Genomic DNA, 25,981 nt, shown 5'->3' with positions numbered 1-25,981 from the left:
CGAAATAATTATAAAAAGCCTAAATTGTTTTACTTACCTAAATGCTATCAAAATGATAATAAAATAAATAAAAAAGAAAAGGTTATTTACTTGAGAGGTGGACGTTGATGGCATGATGGAATGGAGGAGAGGAGGATGGGGAGGAAGACAGACAAGATCCAAGAAGACAGTCATGAGAGAGGACTTTGGATGTGCGCAGCGTGCCAGACCTACACAACAGCTGTGTAGCGTCACAAGTCAGTGCCGCTATGTGGGGGCCCGTTATAGTGAACATCGACGTGGGAAACATGGAAAGATTGCCAGTCTTCATCTCTGCCTTTGGAAGATCCTTGCCTGCTGGGGATTGACTTCCTCACGCGTGTGGGAGCAAGTTTGGACTTCCAAGAAGGGAAGTTAAAGGTACGTGGCCAGGAAGTTCCTTTGATCTTCGGAGGTGATGCTCAGTGTGAGAGGAGCAGGCAGTAGGGCGGTATTCCTTGCCAGGCGAGCGAGGAAACAGCTGCGATGGATGTGCCACAATCTGCAGTACCAGGACATGGCCAGGATGATGTTGACAGCAACGCTGAGAGCCACCAGAGCAGCAAGGATAACGCCAAGGAAGCTACAGTAGAGCGTGCCAGTAACATCACCATGCCCAGGAAAAACAGGAGAAAATCGTGGTGGTACGGAGATTATGTTATGTAATATTTTTCGTATGTTCCTGTTTCTATTTTCTTTTGTGCTTATGTTTTGTTTTGTTGTTGTGTGATAGCCGGATTGGCTATCACACAAACGGCTCGCACCGCATTTGTCCCCCGAAATATCATTCGTCCCCTGGGTCGATATATTGACAAATTTTTGGGTCGTCTCCCGAATTGTTCGTCCCTAGAGACGTTCGTCAAGCAAGGTTTTACTGTATGCAATTTACTGATAAGCATTACACGATAACATTATTGCAGTGATTAAAAGTAAGTACTCACGTACGGTACTATGTGGTACAGTAGTTACCTATCACTGGATGAGGAATGATGGGGAGGGATGGAGGAATGGGGAGCGACTGATTTGTTAATACAATCTGTCTTAGTATAAGATGCTGTATTAACAAGTAGAATTTCAAACCATCTTATGGGTAAAAAAAAAACCGAGGCCGTCGTGGTAAACATGGGGCCATCGGGAAGGGCCATCCTGGTGAGGGGCCATCTTGACCACGACCCACCGTGAGAATGTGTATAGTTACATGTGGTAACCTTACCTAACCTTTTATTAATTTCCAATAGGGCAAAATGGGATTAGAAATGCTCATAGAAGTGTGATCTAGACCGTGAGAATGTGTATAGTTATGTGTGGTGTATTGGTTGAAACTGCAATAATAGCTACCTGTGGTGGTATAACTACTCACTGTATTTCATATATCATGAAGTTTTTATTTTGCAGAGCCAGATATCATTAACTTGTATTGATGCTTTTGAAAATCACATCACACCAGGGGAGGAGGCAGTAGTCACCTATCACAATGATAATTACTCCAGGTTTGATAGCACTGGTTCAAGGGATGCTGTGAACTTGTCATTAAAGACAGCTGTGATCTCATGGAACATTTCCCTTTTGTGTCACAACACAAGTGTGCATGTAGTTTTGTGCTTCACACTAAACTACATGCACCTAGCTGCACCCACATTCTTCACACAAAACTTAAAATTGAATATGGCAACTCCTACACCAGCCTTGGAGTCCCCTTCCAAATAATTTCTTTTGAACATGTTTGGGGACCAGCAGCTCAGTAGGCCTTTTTTTTTTTTGTTGCCCTTGGCAGGTTTCCCCTCTTACATAAAAAAAAAGAGTTAGATAAGTTGATGTCAAGTTAGGTTAGATAAATAACCAATTTTTTAAGTGTTAGTGTTAGCAAATACCAACAGCAAACCCCAAGTCATGCTTCTTCTTACTAACTTTGCAAAGGAGTTTTTTAAACTACATAGCAGGGTTTGAAAAAATCGTGATTTAAAAAAAAATGGAAAAAATGGATTTTTTTTTTTATTTAAATCGGATTTTTTTTTTATTTAAATCAATTTTTTTTTATTTAAATTATTTTTTTACTTGAATCGCTTCACGATGTCCAAGTTATTTTTTTTTTCATACTGTGATGGCATTTTGTATTAATTAAACACTTTATGTTATTATGGAAGCATAGTTTAAAGCTGCTTTTACACATTACCCAAGTTAAAAAGAATTTTTAATTTCAAAACTTCAAAAGCATCATTATACCAAATTAGTCCATTTATTTATAGTTGATTCATATGTGAAATTATTTACACTTTGTTTTAAGTACAGAAAACACAGGAATTTCAATGAGAAAATATGAAAGAAATCAATGTTTTTATTAGACAAATGTAATAAAAAGAATAAATTAATTGTTTGAGAACAAAAGTTTGGATTTCATTATTTCTTGAAAATGTGTACTTGACATCTCATACACAGCACTGGTGAAAAGTTGCCAACTTGTGTATTTATTGGCAGACTTGGTAATTTCATTTAGACCACATTCTAGAAAAGTATTTATAGATTAATTAAAATGATGTTAATGTTAACTGAAAAACAATATATTCTTTTTATCTGGTAATTGTATAAAAATCTTATTTTCTCTTTGATATGCTTTCAACATTGCTTTGTAAGAGAAGGCATGGCAATAATTCACTGGTGTCTGAGTGTACCCTGATTTGTACAGGAACAGTACAGGTCCAGGACCAGTATAAGTGGTTCATCCCATTTTCCTTTTAATGCAATCACTACTTTTTATATAGTGTGTTAATAAATTTAATTATTTGACATAGCATGGGTATTTTGATTTAAATCAAGATTTTTTTACTGATTTAAATCAATTTAAATCACTTGATTTAAATTATTTGATTTAAATCATTCCAACCCTGCTACATAGTATTAATAAGTGCAGAGACCAACATCACTCTCCACACAGGTTGGCAGCTCTTAAGATGCACTTTTCACCCCAAACCCATCAGCTGATGAATATTTACATCTTTGCTGATTGTGGAACTGTGTGGAGTAGTCTCCCACAAATTGTGCAGATATAATTATTAGTCTGCCCAGTGCTTACCAATTAAGGATCATCATGGCAAGAATGGAAAGATCTCCAATTACTGATTTTGCTGCTTGAGCTAGTGTCAGAAAAGCCAGTCTTGCAAGATAAACCCCACGGCATAGCAATCACCCTGGAGAAGGGGTAGGCATGGCTTGAAGTTCCTGCAGGGATAGTCTGCTGCAGTCCAAAGTATTAGAAGCTGCAAACTGCATCAAAGATGTAACAGACTCCTTAAAAGAAATTCTGTCCTCTTTACAAGGAAATAAATGTAAATCAAATTGGACTTTGTGCAAGATGACGAGGAAGGATATAATAGACTTTAATAAAAGAGGAACAAGCACGAAAATAATGTTCGCGTGTCAAATATATCTAGAAAATAACTGAACTTACACTCAGTAGCTAACAGGATGGATCCAGGGTTTTTTTTTGCTGGGGAGCATATAACCTGGGTTAGAGTAGGTTGCTTTGATTAGGTCACTTTAGGTGCATTAATTTCCAAAGTAATTGTAGCCAGATCTACACAATGAACATATATTTTCCCAAATAAAATGTTGTTAATAAGGTTCTACCACACCAGTATTCTTCTATATTACCAAATTATAGCCTACAGCATACACTGCAAGGAAACTTTCAGCAAATAAAAACGGAATGTAGGCAAGTGAAAAATGGTAACTCAGTCACTAAACTAGAGCTTAGAATATTTGGTGTAGCACTAAGGATATGTTCTACATATTGAAAACTATAACACACACCTTAGTACATGGGTGGGCAAACTTTTCAGTGCTAGGACCACAATTGATAAAGAAAAAATATTGCAATATTATAGGGCTATAGGCCTGCATACTATATCAACCCAAAGTTATTAATGTTTAAAATATAAGATAAAGGGTCTTTAAAGAAGAAGCCACTACTCTCCCTGGCATATGTACATTTGTGGGAAGAAAATAAATGCTCACAGTATTACTTGCCATTTATTAACTTTCTCTTTGAAATTTACTAACATTTGTCGTGCCACTTGAAAATTCATTTGGTGGGCCACATATGGCCTGTGGGCCATAGTTGCCAAATCTGTCTTAATATAATAGGTATACAAGTTAAAACCACTGCTCTATAATCCTCCTATGCAGTACCCTCCCTGTTGCTTATTCCAGAACATACTCTTTTTACTTATACAGGTTCTGGCATAAATTCTGTAGCAGGCATCCCACTGTTCACAGCAATATTATGTAGTACTGCTGTAGCAATAATTATCTTCTTACTTTTCTCTGATTTTGTAAGTAAGTGCTTCAATACTGCAAACTGCAGTTTCCACACCCCAAAGCATAGATCTCTCAACTGTGTTGCATGTGCATATATATGTGATGCGTCATATCTAATTTCTTGTTCAGTTTGGGGATCCAGTGTTGGTGTCAATAAGTGAGTTCTGAATGCATATACTGAATCTCCCAAAATACCCCGTATAATCTTCATATAATTTTTTTTGTCAAAGCCTAGAATTGTAAAAAATGCAGCTGTCATGGATACATCCTGGCCAACTACTAATGACATTTGTGAAATGCATTTTGGCATAACAAACTGTCATCACATTTAGTGCGAAGTAGTCTTTCCTGCAGTGGTACAATTCTGCATTATTTCTCTCAGAGCTAACAATTCAAATTAAGGTTCCATCTATACAGCCGATGACACCTAGCATGCCGGCAATTACATAAAATTCCCCTGCAACCTGACACGTGTTAGCTGGTTCAGGAAACTGTATTTAATTTGGTGACATACATGTCAATATAACTGTTATGTGGTGAACAAATTTGTAGACATCTCCGAAGAATTTGCCGTGGTCGACTGTAAGTTCCCACTAGCAAATTAGCGCAGTGCTGCAAGTAGCTGTAGGTAACCAGAAACATTGCAGTAGGTAACCAGGAACAATGCAGCCTGTGGAGGAGAGATAATATTAGTTGGCACTACATCTTGTCTAGTTATTTCCAGTTTTACTTGGGAACACACCACATATGTTTCATAGGTATTCATGACATTTCATAATTAAACAGAGCAAAAAAAACTATTAATGTTAAAGGGATAAATGTTCAAGAGCTTTGTCCCTGTCCTCTGGCTAAATCCTTTTTTAATCTTTTTAAGGAACTTGCAGTTTAAGTGGGCCTTTTATATATATATATATATATATATATATATATATATATATATATATATATATATATATATATATATATATATATATATATATATTCTTGGAGAAAAATGACATACTTTGCGAGTGTCAATTTGGTTTTAGAAAAGGGCGTTCATGCACGACAAACCTGATATGTTACTATTCGAGGGTGATAGATGTAATACAGGAAAGAGATGGTTGGGCTGATGGAATATATCTGGATTTAAAAAAGGCCTTTGATAAGGTACCACACCGGAGACTGATCTGGAAACTTGAAATGGTAGGAGGAGTGCATGGCAGTTTACTAAAATGGATGGAAGACTTTTGGTAGGAAGAGAAATGAGAACAATAATTAAGGACAGACCATCAGAATGGGGCTTGGTGGAGAGTGGAGTTCCACAGGGATCAGTGTTGGCACCAGTAATGTTCGCGGTCTACATAAATGACATGGTGGATGGGGTGTCCAGTTATGTGAGCCTATTTGCAGACGATGCAAAATTGTTAAGAAAAGTGAGATGTGACAAAGATTGCGAACTACTCCAGGAAGACTTGGACAGAATATGGAAATGGAGCTGTACATGGCAAATGGAGTTCAACACGACAAAATGCAAGAAATTAGAGTTTGGCAAGAGTGAAAGAAGAATCAGGAGTATGTACAAGATAGGAAATGAAGACATAAAACCAGTCATGAAGAAAAAGACCTTGGGGTGACAATTACCAATGACCTATCGCCAGAGAGACATATAAACAAAATAATTGGAGAAGTATTGAACTTATTGAGGAACATAAGAGTGGCGTTCGTATATTTAGATGAAGAAATGATGAAGAAAATAATTACTGCAATGATAAGACCAAGGCTTGAATATGCAACAATACAGTGGGCTCGAACTTAAAGAAACACATAAGGAAACTAGAGAAAGTACAGAGGGCTGCAACAAAATGGTGCCTGACTTAAGAGATTTGACTTATGAAGACAGACTGAACAGAATGCAACTTCCGACCCTGGAAAACAGAAGAGAAAGGGGAGACCTGATAGCAATATACAGAGTGATGATTGGCATGGAAAAATGGATAGGGAAGATCTGTGTATGTGGAATGAAAGAATGTCGAGAGGGCATGGGAAAAAACTAAAATGGCCACTTATAGGAGAGATGTGAAAAAATATAGCTTCCCTCATAGAAGGGTGGAAGCATGGAATAGTTTAGACGTGGAAGTGGTCAACGCAAGGAATATTCATGATTTTAAGAAAAAACTGGACATTAGTAGATATGGAGACGGGACAGTACGAGCATAGCTCTTTTCCCGTATGTTACAATTAGGTAAATTAGGTAAATACACACACACACACACACACACAGAGTTATAAAGCAAAAAAAGGATTGTGAAATACTGCAAGAAGACCTAAATAAGATCTGGGAATGGAGTAAAAAGTGGGAAATGGAATTCAATGTGAACAAAACCCATGTCATGGAAATGGGAAAGAGTGAAAGACGACCTGTGGGAATCTATAAGATGGGAGATGGAGTAGAACTGGAGAAAGTTAAAAAGGAAAAGGACTTAGGAGTGACAATGGAAGAAAACAATCAACCAGTAAGCCATATTGATAGAATTTTTAGAGAAACATAATTTGCTAAGGAATATTGGAGTAGCATTTCACTACATGGACAAAGAAATGATGAAGAAATTGATAAGTACTATAATAAGACCCAGATTGGAATATGCAGGAGTAGTGTGGACCCCTCATAAAAAGAAACACATAAGGAAATTGGAGAGGCTACAAAAAATAGCTACAAGAATGGTTCCAGAATTTGAAGGGATGACATATGAGGAGAGACTAAAGGCTATGGATCTACCAACCCTGGAACAAAGAAGGAGAGAGGAGACCTGATACAAGTTTATAAATTGATCAACAGAATGGACCAAGTGGATAATGAGAAACTGATCCTGAGAGAAGAATATGACATCCAAGCACAAGATCGCATAGTAAAAAGCTGAGAAAAGGAAGATGTCTGAGAGATATTAAAAAATATAGTTTCCCGCAGAGATGTATTGAGACGTGGAACAGTTTAAATGAAGAAGTAGTGTCTGCAACGAGTGTGCATACTTTTAAAGTAAGATTGGATAAGTGTAGATGTGGAGACGGGGCCACACGAGCATAAAGCCCAGGCCCTATAAAACTACAACTAGGTAAATACAACTAGGTAAACACACACACACACACACACACACACACACACACACACACACACACACACACACACACACACACACACATCAATACACTTCTCGCAAATATATGACATACTCTTCAAGCCCATGTTATTTTTATATGTTATTTTTATTTACTGTATACTGTATATACCAGACTATAAGACACATCTGTAACATCAGTGCAGAGCTGCTCAAAGTGAGATGTGAGGCCATGATCTGTGGGTTACATGCTGTCTTGACTGCTGTATGGCATTCACGTACCATTCCCCCTGACTGGAAAAAAGGGTTGGTCATCCCCATCTGGAAGGGGAAAGGGGACCATCAGGAATACAACAAGTATAACACTGCTGAGTATACCAGGCAAGGTGCTTGCCCATTTGCTGTTGATGCATATCCGCAGTCACCTGCTGAAACACCAGAGATCTGAATAGTCTAGTTTCACGCCCAGTAAGTCAACAACTGACTGGACCCTATGTAGCGCTTCGCATACTTGTGGAACGTCGACATGAGTTTCAACAAAGGATGCTTGCAGCCATGTCAATCTCAAGAAGGCAATTGATTCAGTGCATCAAGAGACACTCTGGAATCTTCTGCATCTCTGTGGGATTCCTGCAAGGATTGTTGGTCTATTAGCTACTCTGGGACTGTGAAGTGTGGAGGGGGTGTGTCCACTTTCTTTCCTGTGAAATGGGAGTGAGGCAGGGATGTGTGCTTGCTCCATCACTTTTCAACACTTGCATGGACTGGATACTAGGCAGAGTTGTAGACCAGTCATTGTAGAGCATCTTTCAGCAATACTGAGATTACAGATCTTGTTTTTGCCGATGATGCAGTAATCTTTGCTGAGTCATTGGAGTTTCTTGTAAGGGCTCTAGAGGCACTGCATGAGGAGGTGAAGCCCTTGAAATTCCAGGTTTCCTGGCCCAAGACCAAGGTTCAAGTGTTTGGAAGCTTACTGGATGAAAGCGTACAATCCATCCATTTGTGTGGCGAGGATATTGAGATCTTGGAAAACTTCACATACCTTGGTATGTAGTGCGTAATGACGGTGGGTCGAGCCAGGAATTTGTACGGCGGATTGGCTTGGCCCATGGTGTTATGGACTCGCTCAACACAAGTATTTGGCATTATCGGTACTACCTGTGCAAACAGACGAAGATTTGGATCTTCTAGTCACTGGTGATCCCTGTTTTACTATATGTTTGTGAGATATGGATGCTGAACACCAATCTGAAGAGGCAAATTGATGTCTTTGATACTAGATGCCTTCACAGGCTCATGTGGTACCGCTGGTATGACTTGTGTCAAATCAGCGATTGCTCCGTGAGACTGATTTGAGGCCATTTACCAGTATAGTCCGTCAACACCAACTGTGATTATATGGCCATTTGGCATGCTACCTGGAAGCCAGTCCAGCATATTGGGTTGTTTCCTCCAGCATGGAGGAGGCCAAGGGGGACATCCATAGAACTGATGGCTGTGGCAAGTTGATGTCTCCTGCTGGGAGTTACTTGGCATGGGAAGGGAGCCTACATGAAGATTAGTGAGGTGTGACCGCTTGGAATGGTGCCAAGGAATAGGTGAGGTGACGTGTCCCCCGGCGTATGCTCCCCATGATTGATTGATTGATAACATGACAAGGTGTTTAATACGACCCCCAATTTTCTAGGGAAAAATTTAGGTTTTGAACTATTACTGCCTCCACCCTTAATGGTGGAGGGAGCTGCTGCTCACATGATTGGCCAGTGGGCCCTGGGGAGCCATAATATGGTCGTTCCCTCACTACCACTGTTGACAGTTTCGAAATACAGGCATCCTTTATTTATTATGTGTGTGGCTGGGGCATGAATTCCAAGGTACCCTGACCCTTAATGTTCACCACGGGGCTAAAGGGGTGTGTTTTATGTTCATTTTATAATACAACCCATTGATTTAGGAGCCTAAGAATTGAGCAGAAAGACTTTACTTATACTCCGGCATATATACGGTATTTATTCATGGGACTAGCATGCCAGCTGTTTTTTGGCCTACCTGTTTCTCTTGCCTAGCTGCCGTGTCATGCCTCAAGTAGGTTGGGCCAACCAGGTGAGTTTAGCCCCTAATCCGTTACCTCTGAAGTTGTTTCGTCCCTATTCCTAACATAACCTAACATAGAGGAATTGAATCAGAGTGAAAGGATCCAAGCCAAACAGGTCATTGGGGCAACACAACCGTACACATATATAACTTTTCCTCCCAGTCCCTGAGCCTCAATACACTCGACCCTTGAAACAACGGACAAATGCGTGCATGACCCTGTCCGTAGATTGCAAAAGTCCGTTCTTTGCAAAATTACGTAAAAAACTGTATAAAATGTACTAAAATACGTAAAATTTTCTAATTTTCGTATTAGTTCAAGCTTAGCAGCCACTGGAAGAGCCTTTCGATTACGCTTCACTGGTTTACTAGGTTTAGGAGGCATTTTGCATAGGTTAAGCACTCGTGGGAAGGGTACAAATGCATGAAAAAGCTGTGGTAAGCAATGGACAATGTTCGCTGTTGGTTGAAAACGCACGGACTGAAGATTAAACATGGCGGCCAACAGCTGATGATGCGACCGACCCACCACCTACCGGACAATAATTTGCTGGGAACGGACAATCGCGCGCATTTTAATATTCGTCCGTAGATTAAACCAGACTCCAGAATTTGTCCGTAGTTTCCAAAATCCATTGATGGGAGGTCCGTTGTTTTGAGGGTCGAGTGTAGTTGGTGTTCTCAATTAAAAAAAAATCACTAAATCACCACCATTTTACATGTATGTATTGACATTTGAAGGCATGAAAACACTTAGTTATACTTACCAAGTTAAAATCTTGTACAAACACTGGAGTACATAGAGGTGATAGATGTGCATGCAGCAAGTGACAACTTCACTGATTTTTCTATAAAGGCCAACAAACCCAAAATTTAGTGTGGTGAGGGAGTCTTAATGTGTGCCTTTATAAATGCCATTATCTCTTCCTTACGATTATGGCTACTATTTTCCATTTATATAGAAACATTGTGACATATCATATTTTATAACAAGTTTTAATTGCTTATGATTTGTGAATAACGTTGATGTCTCCTGTTGGGGAGGGGTTGGAGACACCAATGTTTATTTAAGGAACCTGTGGTGTCTCCAACAAGTTGACACTAACACCAATGTTTAAAAAACAGGACATGCCAAAAAACTGCCACATTTGTATTGGCAATTGCACTAACACCACATTTAAAAAATTGGCTATAAGTTTGCTTTTTAGTAGGTGTGGGAAATCAAAATAGACCAAATTCTGCATTTCTTACATAGGTCTAATGAGACAAAGCCATATTTGCTGGAAGAAGCTGTTTAAAATTTTTACCAAATTTTAAGAGAAAATCTTAGAAATGCCTAAAATGCTAACCTAAAGTACTAAAGTAACCAATAACTTAACATACCCTACTTTAACCTAACCTGACAGGGGACACCAGTACTATAGTTTTTGTCAGTGACTTATGACACGATTCCATGTTGTGGTAGTATATTCACTATTTTATGTGTATAATTTTTTTTTTTTTTTTTTTTTTTTTTTTTTTTTTTTTTTTTTTGTGTAGCTGGTTTTTCTTGATGCACTGATTCTTTTTAAGATCAATATATTGGGCCAGAAACAGAGTTGGGATAGGTTTAACCTAGATTAGATTAGGTAAGGTTCAATTTAGGTTAGATTGATTGTTTTGATTTAGTTGATCAGAGAAACCAAAATTTTACATTTCCTAAAAAAATCTAAGTTGACAAACAGCTGTATTTGGAAAAGAAAGATCTATTGTAAAGTCTAAAGGAATTTCCCTTAATTTTTATTTATTTATTTATTTATTCATTCATTATTTTTTTTTTTACTTAACCTAGCATGATCTCATGTAACCTAGCCTACCTAAGAGGGACTGCACTCCATCCCCCTGGATCCCCGTGCTAGGACATTAACCTAACCAAGCATAACCTAATCTAACCTAACTACAGGGAATTGTGCCCTCCCAACTCCCCCCTATTTCATAGAACATTAACCTACCTAAGCATAATGTGATTTAATGTGAGACCTTAAAAATTATACCATTATACCTTATCGTTGAGGTTGAGAGATTCTTAGGGTGATGGAGGTGTGCACAGTTTAGCAGCTTCGTTCATAAACACATGAAGCCTCTTCTTTATGTTTGTGTATCATATCTTGAATATTGCTGTTACTGAATATCCCATATAGTGGCTTTCTTTCTGCTGAATACTGGCACTGTTTGCTTCACCTCCCTCCACTTGGTAGCCATATTGGCAAATGACAGTGAGCTCTCTCAGAACGCTTGACTTGTGTCTAAAATAAATTGTGAGTGTAACTAAATCTACTGTGAAAAAAATCGTCATTGGTGGCCTCATAAATGGTAGTCCTAAATAAATGGTGTGTTCCTTAGTATGGTGCTCTTATTTCAGGTAATTCTATTTTCACACCTTTATGCTGACAATTTACTAAAATATTATGACTAGAATTAGATATGTGTGGAATGATTATAAAAAGATATGATATACAAACTTGTTATCACTCAGGCCTCCAATATCACTGCCAGTGTCATATTTGTTTACTTACATTCACAGCACAATTGGTCTAAGGACTGGTATTGATAAGTTCTAGCAAATTTTAAGGTTTTTCAAATGTAAAATATTGGGGCCTAATAAGGATCTGAGTACATTGAGAGGGGCTACAAATGTCAGATGAAATGCTTCACTTCACATTCAGAACTTAAACCTGCTTATCTATTTATTTATTTTATTGTTTTTCTTCATTGCCTGTCCAAACTGAGGTGTGTTTTTTATGTCATCAAATATGGTAACTGATCACTTTTCTTCAGTGTAAGGGATCTTTTTAAAGTTTAGCTATTATTTCAAAACTAACATAATTCAGATGGTAAATTCTTACTGGTTTCATTCATATACTGTATCTCATTATTCCCAGTTGGCAAATATAGAAATGACTGATATCAAATGAATGTTTAAACTTTTTTTTTTTATGGCCTATAGCACCTGTAGGTATACTTGAAGAGTATGTATGGGAAGTGCTGGTCAGCTTCCACCCATCAATGGTGCAGGCAATTTTATTTATAATGGTACCCATGTTAGGGCCCATATCACCACCCAAGCGCATCTTTGGTGTAACCACCTAGAACCTGGGTATCATGGTGACATGTAAGTAACTTTAAACCACTCGACAAATAGCAAAGTTTTAAGGCAGTATGTGGTGGGATTCAAACCTACGCGTGGATGTCTTCCCGATCCCTTGCTCACCATCTTATCTACTATGCCACCGTCTCCCATGCAGGGATGGCTAGAAGATGAAGCCTCCCAGTTACGAGATTTCTTGGGTTGATTTTATTTGTAGCTTCTTTTATCTAAATCATTGATATGAATCTGATCTGATCTGAGTATACTCAGTGGAAAAACAAAATGAAGCCACAGCAGATCAAAAGTATACAAGGTGTAAGAAGTTTCTGCAGATATTATACATTATTCTAAGTTTAAAATGTTTTAATCGTATGTATTTTCAGGTGTTGTCTAGCTAGGGTATAAAATTGAAGTGTGGCTGGGTGACATGCAACAGCAGGGTTGGGTGGGTAACCATGGCAGTAGCTAAGGGCAACAAAACAAATAAAAAAAGGGCCTACAGAGATGCTGGTCCCCAAACAGAGTTGAAAGTGATAGTCAGAAATTACAGGTAACTAGGTGTCTTAAAGGGAAAGAAATTACAGATAGGTGTCTTAAAGCTTCCCTCTTCAAAAAGTTTGGTTCATAGGAAGAAGGAAATTATAATTTCGGTAGGTGTCTACTATCTCTTTCAATGAAACCAAAGCTTACATTTCCTGAAAGTTTGTCGTAGCTGCTTAGCTGCCACATATGAGCATTGTCTGCTATAAGCCACTTCCATGTGTAGGTCAAACGTATCACATAGATCACCAGCAATCCAAATCATGATGATAAACAGAACACAGACTATGCAACTAGTTAAGTGATATGAAGCATTTTATCGAATTTGTTATCAAATATTATTTTCTTTTCAGGATCCACCAACTTACACCAGCTTATAATGCATAAAATCTTTCTGGCTCAAAAAAGAGTGCTCAATGTAAATTTGTTTTGTCACAAAGATATTGGCAAGAGAGCAGCATATTTCCAGTTCCCTCTTGTGCCAAGTCGCAGTAAATGTGATCGTCAGTTTGCAACACTTTGCAAGGCTTCCTCATTCATCAAAAAGCACCATTCAAACAGAACTGAAGGAAAATATGGCTTTAATATTCTTAAGAGCTTGTCAGCACCAAACTTTGGACCTGTTACCAAACTCAGCTCAACAGATGATGCAAACAGCACAGAGAACGACAATCATCTGAAGAAAGACTACAGCTTTGATGCACTGGGAGCCTGGGATCACCGCATTGAGCTCCCACTCCTCATGGAGGCAAGCATCAAACACGGCACTCCAATCCCCATGATCCTAGCCTCAGATGTGGGGTGCTCCAGCATTCTTGGCAAGCGAACCTACCAGGAGGACAGGTGAGTGTACAGCATGGCCCTCCACATCTTGTTGACTCTCATCAGCAATGAAATGTCATGTATTTATTACTTTAATAATGAAAAATGTAGTTTTTTTTCTTGTAGTACAGGCAACCCCCGTTTAACAAAGGTTCACACAACGAAATTTCACTACAACGAAGGTTTCATTTTACTACCATCTGCTCGTTTAACGAACACTAAACTCGCTTTAACGAAGTTTAATCCAGGTAATTTTTTTCCAAATTTGAAAGCCCCACCATATCACGCAAGCTGACAGGCTTTTGAATACACCAGGAGCTGCTGGTACTAAGGCCTGCCTCAGGAAAAATCCTGGGACACCTAGGACACCTATAGAATAAAGATCAAGATTAAGATCAAGCCTCTCGTGGACAACACGCGCAACACTCACTCCCCAGTCAAAACATAACAGCCTCAGCAGCAACTTGTCTTCCCTAGCTCAACTTACCACGAAAATGCCGTGCAATTGGCCTAGTGTTCGTAAGAAGACCAGGAAGTCTCTTACTCTCCAAGTGAAGCTAGATATTATTCACAGACACGAGAGAAGCCAGAAAACTATAGCAGTGCTGGCCACCATCTTGACTCCATATTATACTGTCTATTTTCAAGTCAGCAGACTCTATTAAGAAGGCTGGTGAGACTGTATCTTTCTTGCAAGCTAAAAGAACCACCTGAACTCGTGACTCTACAATGGATAAAATGGAAAGCCTTGTGGAAATGTGGTACATAAGTTTTGTATGCAGTACAATGATGCGCACTTTGTTTACATTCCACAGGTTGCCGGTTAGTGTCTTTCCCGTTTCACTCTTCCTCCCTTCATAAGGTTAAGATCATCAACATTATAAAGTTACGTACATACATACACTAGTGTACATTATAATGACAAATTAAACTACCTAAATGTTTAATTTCATAATTTTTACTTTCATTAAACCTTTTACTGTAGTATGATGCACTCTTGCTTTGCTTACTCTCAATGGAAGTTCAAATCAGGGGTTAAACTTGTTATAATTGGTTCGCTTAACGAAGTTTCGCTTAACGAAGTGTTTTTTAGGAACGTAACCCCTTCATTAAACGGGGTTGCCTGTACTTGAATTGATTGTAAATAAGAGATAATAGAAAAGATATGATTTATTTTAAGGCAAAAAAGGTAAGTTTTAGTAGTTGTTATTTATGTGAAGATATTTTTGTAATCACAATTACTTAAGATATTTAGTGTTTTCATTAAAGACATGTAATAAAAAATAATATTCAACAAGACGCAAGATTTAGACAATCCATGGTTCAAAAGAGTATATGATACGCACATCACATCACTGTTGTTTGTAGCTGTTACTCTAGGGAAAATTTGTGGGTCCTACATGGAAGGTGTCATAAATATTTATTTTTATGTAACAATTTTTTGCCTATTAATTTTTACTATTATATATGGCAAACATAATAGTACATACAGTAGAATCATGGTGCCTTGTGTGACTGTCCTTAGGAGTTATGATAACTGAGACTCTAGGTGAATACTTATAATTTGACAGTCCTGTAAGTTGGTCATAGATTCATGAAATGTGCTCCCAAATCTAGTTATGCATTCATTCTGCTTTAGAACTGTTATTCTTTGTGTTACTCTATGTTTCACTTGTCTAAACAATGTCTCAAGGCACTACACACCTTCAGGTATGTTGTGGAGGATCTCCCAAACAACATTCTGTGTGCCGCAGTGTTTGATGGCCATGGAGGGGCGGAGTGCTCTGAGTACTGTGCACAGAACCTTAGGGTGAGCCACTATCTTTTTTATATATTTTCAAGGAATCTTTTTTTAATACTTTTGACTTTTGAGCCTAGTTTTTAATTAAATTTCAAAATTTTGTATCATCCATGCAATTTTAATGAATTACAGAAAGTAAACTTATATATTATCAAAGTACATAATTGTAAAGATTTTGCAAGAATTACTTATTGTTCTTGTTCTCCTTTTTATTCATTTGCTATACAGTACTTGAATGATTTGTTCCATAGATTTGTACAGTATTGTATTGTAATAGTTTTACATCTACACATACATAATCATGAAAGTTTTATGGTTTTTCTTTTCACTTTATGTATAGAAACATTTGAATACTTCCTTCATATATAAAATTCCAAGGTTCTCCTATTCTCTATTCCTAATTATCTTCACCTTTTCATGCTCCTCATATTAGTTTAACAAATGTACTTTTTATGTACATCAATCTTTGCTTCAGAGTGTCTTACGGGAGGAGCTACGGCACCACAAGGACCTAGAGGCTGTGCTGCACCACACCTTCCTCAAGCTGCACACAGGGTATATCCAATGGACCAAGACTCACAATGCAGGTAGGGATATTATATGCACTTGTGTCATTGGAGTAGAATAACTACTATAACACTATTTTATTACAGTTTTACAGAGTACAGTCTTATACACCATACACCATAAGTCCATGTGTTGCAGGAGAGAGGGCAGGCACAACAGCAGCTGTCTCCCTGCTGCGGGGTGGGGTGGAGCTTGCAGTGGGCCATGTGGGAGACTCTCGGGTCATTCTGTGTCGACTGGGAGTCTCACGAGAACTCACTCGTGATCACTGTCCTTCACTCATATCTGAAAAGGTAGGTTGTCCTCTTATTTGTACATTTTTGTTCTTTACATTATATATGTAGTGTTTTCTATTGGAAAGATACTAACTAATATTATTAGCATGAGGTTTCATTGTCTTCCCCGTCATCTGGCACTCTCATACCAATATAACCTCAAAGCACGGAATATAAAGAAACCTGCCGTGATACTTTTTTTGTCTTCATGAGCTCAAGAGAGTACCATGATTGTGTATCATGCTGCTTTTTTTTTATCTGTGTAGAATCAAAGGAGAGAAAATAATTCCATCATTCTTAATCATGTTGTAGGGTTGAGACCCTTTCAAGTGTTAATACCCCACTGCCTTCCCCTACAGTCAGATCCTGGGAAGCTCGCTGGAAGTTGCAAGTCACCTCAGATGTGTTGAGATACAGCACACTATATAAAAACTAGACATGGTGTGGCTGGTCATTTGTTCATACTATATGTATTGTACATCTTTTATTTTTTCACTGGTAAATAATAATCATGGGCTGAATAATGCTGACACTAACAATTGTACAACTCACTGGTATTCTGTCTCAAATAACATGTTACTTGCAGGATCGCATCACAAAGTGTGGTGGGAGCGTCAGCGTGGACAATATTGGCCGTCACATGGTAAACGACACGCTCAGCATGTCCCGCAGCATTGGTGACCTGCACCTCAAGAAGTATGGAGTGATTGCCCTCCCAGACACCAGGACTATGAGGGTGAGTCACTGTTGTCAACATCAGAGGGTGTGAGAAGTTATGGTCAAGTACATAATAAACAAATAATACATGTGAGATCATTAATCTGAGGAATTATGTATCATAGCTGATTGTTCTTCTCTATGTGCCCAAATCATTATAATGCTTTATGTTCTTCAGAAGTTAAGTTCTTTTATATTGCCAGTTCTATATTCATGATATTAACAAAATGTATTTCAACAGATAAAACATGGCAAGGATGCATTTTTGTTGCTGATCACTGATGGTGTCAACTTTGTACTCCAATCTAAGGAAGCTTGTGATATTATTAACCAAGCAGAAGATCCTAATCATGCTGCACAGCTGCTGACTGAACAGGTGTGGAAACATGTGTATGGTTGATGGTGAGGTGAGGCAAGGTATGAAGGATGGCAGGGAAGGTGTGTGTGTGCCTGTTAACACTTATACTCCATGAGGCATGATCGTGGCGCTTTTCAAATATCACGCTCATTTTATGATGAGTTTGTTTATGTTTGAGGCTATCCCTCATATATCAAGGCCTGTCATTGGCCATTGTTTTCAAGATGGTGGATGCTTAGCCAATCATGAATCAATCATGAATCAGCTTTTACAAGGGTAAGTTTAAGTTGTTGGGAGTGCAGGAGATGTCATTGTGGTGAGTACACTAATGTTATTGTGTTGTATTTTGATTTTTTTATCAATTTCTAGGTGAGATAGAAGATACACATGTATTTCCATGGGTAAGTAAGTTCAGAAACATATGATGCACAACAATACTGAGAATTGTTATTTTTATCTTGTTATTGGCTGAGATGCACAATACTGAGAATTGTTATTTTTATCTTGTTATTGGCTGAGATAAGTGTGCATTGTGCTGGCATGATGGAGTCGGATGAGGAGGATGTGGTGATGCTCATTGTTTCCGACTTGTAAGAAATTGAATTTAACGACTATGCTGATACCAGGGATGAAGAAATTGACGTAGATGACGTAAATGATGATAATTCTGCCACTCTCACAGCAAGCAATGAAAGTGATAGTATCAATGGTGAGACGGATCAGTCAGCTGATGTGTCGTCTGCACAGACGGGAGGGTGGGTGTCAGTGCAAGGTGATGTTGGGCCACCTCCTGCTCCTTTTACAGAAGTCAGTGGACTCAAACATCCACCTAAGAGTGATGATGCCATGCATGTATTTTACCAATAACATGATAGACAAGATGGTTATGGAAATAGATGTCAAACAGTGGATTCAGCAAAAAGCGAAGTACCTGAGTGAAAAGCCAAAGTCTTTGGTACATTTATGGCTCAGGCAAGGTAAAACAGAGCCAGGAGAGTTTATGGTATTTCTAGTAGTGATAATGAATATGGGGCTAATTAGGAAACTAACCATCAAATCGTACTGGGACTGTTCCAACCCCAGTCAGTCAACTCCCTGGTTCAATGCTCACCTCTGTAGGGAAAGGTTCAAGTTGCTACTAAAGTTTGATGATTTCAATGACAACAAAAAAAATGCCTCCAAAGGAAGATTCTAATTATTGGTTGTAGAAAGTCCAGCCCCTCATAGATAATTTTCAGAAAGTGTTCAAGGATAATTAAATCCCAGAACGCAATTTTTTTTTTTTTTTATGAAAGCATCATTGGATTCCGGGGTAAAACCTCAAATTTGAGGCAGTATATGCCTAATAAGCATCATGCACACTTTTGTGTAGTGTTTGTGTGAAGCCGAGTCAGGATACATAGTAACCTTTGAAGTGTACAAGAGAACAAAAATATTTACCAATCAGTGATCTTGTGATGAGGCTTCTACCTTGGTTACCATCTTGGTTTAGATAATTAGTTTTCTTCACCTAAACTTTTTGAAGATTTGTGGCAGAAAAATAATACAGCGACAGGCACAGTACAGATAAACAGGAAAGAGCTGCTTGACAAAGCTGTACATGCAAAGTTAGAGCAACATCAGGCTTTAGAGCAAAGAAAAGGACCTTTACTCTGTGTAGTGTACAAAGATGGCAAAAGGACCCCTGTGGCCTACAGTGACCAAAGCAGGGTTCACTACTGTGCAAAAGACTAAGGAGACAAAAGTGTTACCTTGCATTGTTGCAGACTACAACAAAGTAATGGGAGGTGTCGAACTAAAAGGCATAAAGATGTATGCCTACCTTGGGGATAGGAGAAACGTTGAAATGGACTGTAAAGAGTGCTTTGTCCTTGTGTCCTTGTTTGGTATAGCTTGTCTCAACAGTTACATAACATATAAAGAAAAAAAAAATCTCACACCCATTCTTTCAAGGTACCAGTTCATGATCAATATCATTGAATCACTTGATGGCAAAATTACACTACACCAAAAAACATCAAGGTACACCACATTAAAATGCAAATCCAAGCCAGCAGAGCCTCATCCCAGCCAATAGCTGGTCTTTCTCATGCAGTGTCATGATGTTGATCATGACATGAGAAGAATGCCTGTAGGCAAGAAGACATGTGTAGCTCCTCATGCTAAATGCATGAGAACCTGCTAGATGTGCCCCAAGTGTAAACAAAGGATTTTGCCCAGAATGTTTCCCAAGCTATCATAAAAGAAGCTCAGGGTATAATCTGCTTACTTTTTCATACCATATCCATTCATGATTGGCTTCAAATGTTTACATTGCTATTTTTGTGGGGAAATTTTGCATGCATTCTTCACATTTTGGCTTACCATTCTCATTTTCTTTTATTTAGTTCATGTTCTTTTCTGCATTTCTGAGTGAATCATATCAAGAAATATTTTGTAACCTCAAATGGCATGTAATTCTAAACTATTTTTGAATAATCTGTAAAACAAATTGGCAACAAAGAGAAACCTCTCGGTGTTAATTTTCTCCTCCAATTCTTTCATTTTCGTTATATTACATTTTGCTTTTACTTCCCTGCCTTATTTTCCATAATGAATGCAGTATATCGAAGGAAAACTTATCTTTGAAATGGTATGTGATTCACAAGCTTTGCTGATGAGTTTTTGCAAAAAAAAAAAGGAAATAAAATCTTGCTCTAATTTTTTTTACCTTTGATGTTTTTCATGCACATGTAAGTTACATTTGTTCAGTATTGATTATACCACAACAAAGAGCATCTCCTGAGCTTTCTAATGATACATAATAGTCCCAGTGTTTAAAATTATTTGCCTGGACACGAAAGGACTCAAGGAAACTTTTTTCACGTTACCCATTTTTATCTATGTATCTTTAAACCACCCACTCATTTCATCATGGGGTATAAGGGTTAGCTGTGGCTTTAGAGATAATACTGCATAAGGCAGCTCAAAATTTATAAAGAAAATATTAAAATTTCCCACGAAGAATGTGCAATATAACCAACATACATACTCAAGTATGTTTATTTTTTTTGCATGCGTTTCTCTGGTGGTTACTGTACTAAAGGGATGGCTTAGAGCAGGGATTCTCAAACTTTTTAGCTCGTTGACCCCCAATGAAGTTTCACATTTTCTATCGACCCCCTAGCTTTTAATTCAAGGGAAAAAGCACCAATGCCAAAATCAATATGAGTAGTAGTAGTAGTAGTAGTAGTATTAGTAGTAGTAGTTGTTGTTGTAGTTATGAACCATCTGCTCGTTTAACGAACACCAAACTTGCGTTAATGAAATTTTATCCAGGTAATTTTTTCCAAGTTTGAAACCCCTGCCGTATCACACAAGTCGACAGGCTTTTGAATACACCAGCGTCTCTCGTGGACAAAACTCCCCCTAGTTCAAAACAATAACAGCGTCAGCAGCAGCTCGTCTTACCTCGCTCTACATGCCACCAAAACACCCTGCACTGTCGCCTAGCGTTGCTAAGAAGACCAGGAAGTCTCTTACTCTCGAAATGAAGCTGGATATTATTTACAGACACGAGAGGCGAGAAAATTAATAATAGCATTGCTTCCCACCATGGCTTGACTCCATCTACTGTCTCTACCAATTTCAAGTCAGCAGACTCTATTAAGAAGGCTGGTGAGATCATATCTTCCTTGCAAGCTAAAAGAACCACCTGAACTTGTGACTCTGCAATGAATAAAATGGAAAGCCTTGTGGAAATGTGGTACATAAGTTTTGTATGTGATACAATGATGCACCCTTTATTTACATTCCACAGGTTGCCGGTTAGTGTTTCACTCTCCCTCCTTCATAAATTTAAGAATTAACATTATAAAGTTACGTACATACATACATTAGTGTACATTATAATGACTTAAATTAATGACTTAAATTAAACTGCCTAAATGTTTAACTTCATAATTTTTACTTTCATTAAACCTTTCACTGTACTATGATGCACTCTCACTTTGTTTACTCTCAATGGAAGTCCAAGTCAGGGGTTAAACTTGTTATAATCGGTTCGCTTAACGAACGGGTTTTTTTTTAGGAACGTAACCCCTTCGTTAAGCAGAGGTTGCCTGTACAATGTCTCAACGAGGACCTGGTTTTAGTATTTGGGAACCATTACCTTGAGTGGATACCCTTCCAACCCTCTGATGGTGGCAAGAACTTAGAATTCATGCTCCTGAGGAGCTCTTGTGCCCATAAACATGCATGATCCTACTGTATCATGATGTCCCAAGAAGAGAGAGATTGAGTAATCACATATTACTGCAGGTGTCGAAAAAGCATACACATGTATGCCAGAGAAATCAAACTACTTGAGTGTGTCTAGATTAATCATGAATAAGTAGCAAATTGTTGCAAGTCATCTTATTTCACAGTATCTCCTGCTTTTGTTGTTGCCCTATTTTGCTTCTCTAGATCTGCACCTAACATGTACAGACACTTCTCATGTATGGCCACACTTCTATGACACACTTCTCATATATGGCAACACTTTTGTGCCTCACCCCAGCTGTGATATGTAGACATTTGATGGGCCAGTAGTGATTGTAGGGAGAGAGTGAGGAAGAAGGAATGAGTGAGGAAGGAGGGATTAGAAAGGAAGAGATAGGAGAAATGCACAAGGGGGAGGGAAAGAGAATAGTGCATGTTTAAACATGCACAACTTTTTCTTATACTAACGAGCAACAGTTTCTTGGAAGTTATATCTTTAACATTTGTGATGGCCTTGATATAATTCTGGAGGAGTTACAACTAATCTGTATTTTATGGGGTATATAATATACTTCAGGAGAATCCTGAAGTAAAATACTCCATTACCCTGCAAGAAATTAACATGCTAACATGCAAGTTGTGGATTGGCCTCTGTCTCCCTTTCTTCAACTGGCTACATATTCAAGTGATGTTATGCAGTATTAAGTGGTAATTTTTTTATGTACACAGTTAAGTGATAGTGTACGTTTTTTTTTTTTTTCATACAATGTACATAGTCAAAGCCTTACAAGAAACAGTTAGCGAGTGGAAAATAAAATTTTTGTACACCAGCACAGTTGTCACACTTCTATGTTACACAGTTTTGCTGCATCCCTAATTTCCCAAGACTGGCCTTTGTGGGTTCAAGGGAACACATTTTAGCTTTTATAAATCTTACTTAATAATATTATTTAGACATTTACATTCCAAAATTTTCCAATAACAACAAAAAGCTATGAAAATTGCATCAGATTAATTTTCACATTTAATTCCATCAAATATTTTGTAACACTCCACATTATATCTTCGATTCAAAACATGTTATACAATTGACACTAAAACATCCTACTCATTCCAAATCCCCCTTTCAATATACAACACCAACATTTTACTCTGACTGTAATACAACTGTATGGGCTCCACTTACTGGTACTGTGACAGACAGCTCTGTCTAGCGTGTCTGCTTGTCACATTCTACCCACTCCTGTCTCTTACACCAATAAAGCTCCCATTGTTTTATATATATATATATATATATATATATATATATATATATATATATATATATATATATATATATATATATATATGTTTATTTATTTTTATTTATTTATTTATTTTTTCCAGATACTTCAATCATATGGTTCATACACTACTTATTAAATGCTACTTTTTTTTTTAGCATACATGGCAACTCACTGCAGCACTCACCAGTTAACATCTTGACACCAAAGTGACAGGTCTCACCAATCAGCTGAGTGCCAAAGTGTGTGAAAATGTCTTTCACATTCAATAACACTGAATACTTATGTCATAATATTCATATATATATATATATATATATATATATATATATATATATATATATATATATATATATATATATATATATATATACACCAGCACCTCTCATGGACAACACGCGCACCACTCACTCCCCTACCCTTCTCGCTCTTAGTTCAAAACAATAACAGTGTCCAGCACCAGCTCGTCATCTCACGCTCAACATGCCACCAAAAGGCCCTGCAATGTCATCTATCGTTGCTAAGAAGAAAAGGAAGTCTCTTACTCTTGAAGTGAAGCTGGATATTATTCACAGACATGAGAGGCGAGAAAACTAATAGCATTGCTTGTCACCATAGCTTGACTCCATCTACTATCTCTACTATTTTCAAGTCAGCAGACTCTATTAAGAAGGCTGGTGAGACCGTGTCTTCCTTGCAATAGATAAAATGGAAAGTCTTGTGGAAATGTGGTACATAAGTTTTGTTTTTTTTTTTTTTTTTTTTTTTTTTTTTTACATTACAAGGGCACTGGCCAAGGGAAAACAAAGTGTTGGAAAAAAAAAAAATCCCGCTGGTTGCCAGGCCCTGTTAAGAGGAAAGTAGGAGAAAGAGAAAAAACAAAAAAATCTAAAAGGAGGGTCCAGTTAACGTAAGAGGTGTCTTGACACTCCTCTTTTGAAAGAGTTTAAGTCATAGGCAGGTGGAAATACAGACACAGGTAGAGAGTTCCAGAGTTTACCAGTGTAGGGAATGAAGGAGTGAAGATACTGGTTAACTCTTGCATTAGGAAGATGGACAGAATAGGGATGAGAAGAAGTAGAGAGTCTTGTGCAGCGAGGCCGCAGGAGGGGAAGGCATGCAGTTAGCAAGTTCAGAAGAGCAGACAGCATGAAAACAGCGGTAGAAGACAGATAAAGATGCAACATTGCGGCGGTGACTTAAAGAATCAAGACAGTCAGTTAGAGGAGAAGAGTTGATAAGACGAAAAGCTTTAGATTCCACCTTGTTTAGTAAAGCTGTGTGTGGATCCCCCAGACATGAGAGCCATACTCCATACACGGGCGGATAAGGCCCTGTACAGAGCAAGCAGCTGGGAGGAGAGAAAAATGGACGAAGACGCCACAGGACACCTAACTTCTTGGAAGCTGATTTAGCAAGAGTAGAGATGTGAAATTTCCAGTTTAGATTTTTAGTGAAGGATAGACCGAGTGTGTTTAATGTAGAGGAGAGGGAAGTTGAGTGTTATTGAAGAAGAGAGGATAGTTGTCTGGAAGGTTATGTCGAGTAGATAGTTGTAGAAATTGAGTTTTGAGGCATTGAACAAAACCAGGTTTTCTCTGCCCCAATCAGAAACAAGTGAAAGATCAGAAGTTAGGCGTCCTATAGCATCTCGCCTTGAGTCATTTAATTGTTGTTGGGTTGGGCGTCTGTTGAACGCTGTTGAATAATGCAGGTGGTATCATCAGCATAGGAGTGGATAGGGCATTGAGTCAGATTTAGGAGATCATTGATGAATAATAGAAAGAGAGTGGGTGATAGGACAGAACCCTGTGGAACACCACTGTTGATAGTTTTAGGGAAGAACAGTGACCGTCTACTACAGCAGCAATAGAACGATCGGAAAGGAAACTGGAGATGAAGGTACAGAGAGAAGGATAGAATCCGTAGGAGGGTAGTTTAGAAATTAAAGATTTGTGCCAGACTCTATCGAAGGCTTTCGATATGTCAAGGCCGACAGCAAAGGTTTCACCGAAGTCCCTAAAGAGGATGACCAAGATTCAGTTAGGAAAGTAAGAAGATCACCAGTAGATCTGCCTTTACGGAAACCATACTGGCAATCAGAGAGAAGGTTGTGAGCTGATAGATGCCTCATTATCTTCCTATTAAGGATAGACTCAAAGGCTTTAGAAAGGCAGGAAATCAAAGCTATAGGGCGGTAGTTAGAAGGATTGGAGTGGTCACCTTTTTAGGGACAGGTTGAATGTGAGCAAACTTCCAGCAAGAAGGATAAATAGAAGTAGAGAGACACAGATGAAAGAGTTTGACCAGGCAGTGAGCGAGTTCGGAAGCACAGTTTTGAGAACAACAGGAGGGACTCCATCCGGACCGTAAGCCTTCCGAGAATCAAGGCCAGAGAGGGCCAGGAAAACGTCTTTATAAAGAATTTTAATTTTAGGGATGAAGTAGTCAGAGGGTGGAGGAGTAGGAGGAATATGCCCAGAATCATCCAAAGTTGAGTTGGTAGCAAAGGTTTGAGCGAAGAGTTCAGCTTTAGAAAAGAAGAGACAGCTGTAGAGCCATCTGGATGAAGTAAAGGAGGGAAAGACGAAGAAGTAAAGTTGTTAGAGATATTATTGGCTAGATGCCAGAAATCTCGAGAGGAGTTAGAATTGGAAAGACTTTGACATTTTCTATTGATGAAAGAGTTTTTAGTAAGTTGGAGAATAGATTTGGCATGATTACG

The 25,981-nt window shown here is 38.3% G+C and overlaps 1 protein-coding gene and 1 long non-coding RNA gene across 3 annotated transcripts in view; one reads left to right on the top strand and one right to left on the bottom strand.

The window, feature by feature from the left end:
* Window positions 1–25,981, top strand: part of LOC123506095 (protein phosphatase 1K, mitochondrial-like) — a 37,544-nt gene that overhangs the window by 1,618 nt on the left and 9,945 nt on the right. For both annotated transcript variants that reach the window (XM_045257962.1, XM_045257963.1), the window contains exons 2-7: window positions 13,545–14,034; window positions 15,724–15,823; window positions 16,290–16,401; window positions 16,520–16,674; window positions 17,243–17,392; window positions 17,615–17,749. In XM_045257962.1, the coding sequence (XP_045113897.1) occupies window positions 13,571–14,034; window positions 15,724–15,823; window positions 16,290–16,401; window positions 16,520–16,674; window positions 17,243–17,392; window positions 17,615–17,749 (1,116 nt within the window). In that variant the 5' untranslated portion in view covers window positions 13,545–13,570. The remainder of the gene's footprint in view (window positions 1–13,544; window positions 14,035–15,723; window positions 15,824–16,289; window positions 16,402–16,519; window positions 16,675–17,242; window positions 17,393–17,614; window positions 17,750–25,981) is intronic.
* Window positions 16,424–25,981, bottom strand: part of LOC123506096 — a 17,467-nt gene continuing 7,909 nt past the window's right edge. The window contains exon 2 of the long non-coding RNA XR_006675341.1: window positions 16,424–16,666. This is a non-coding gene — a long non-coding RNA (uncharacterized LOC123506096). The remainder of the gene's footprint in view (window positions 16,667–25,981) is intronic.

This window comes from Portunus trituberculatus, chromosome 19 (assembly GCF_017591435.1).
Source record: "Portunus trituberculatus isolate SZX2019 chromosome 19, ASM1759143v1, whole genome shotgun sequence".
In the NCBI taxonomy this organism is placed as follows: Eukaryota; Metazoa; Arthropoda; class Malacostraca; order Decapoda; family Portunidae; genus Portunus; species Portunus trituberculatus.
This window is presented reverse-complemented; position numbering and strand designations above follow the sequence as displayed.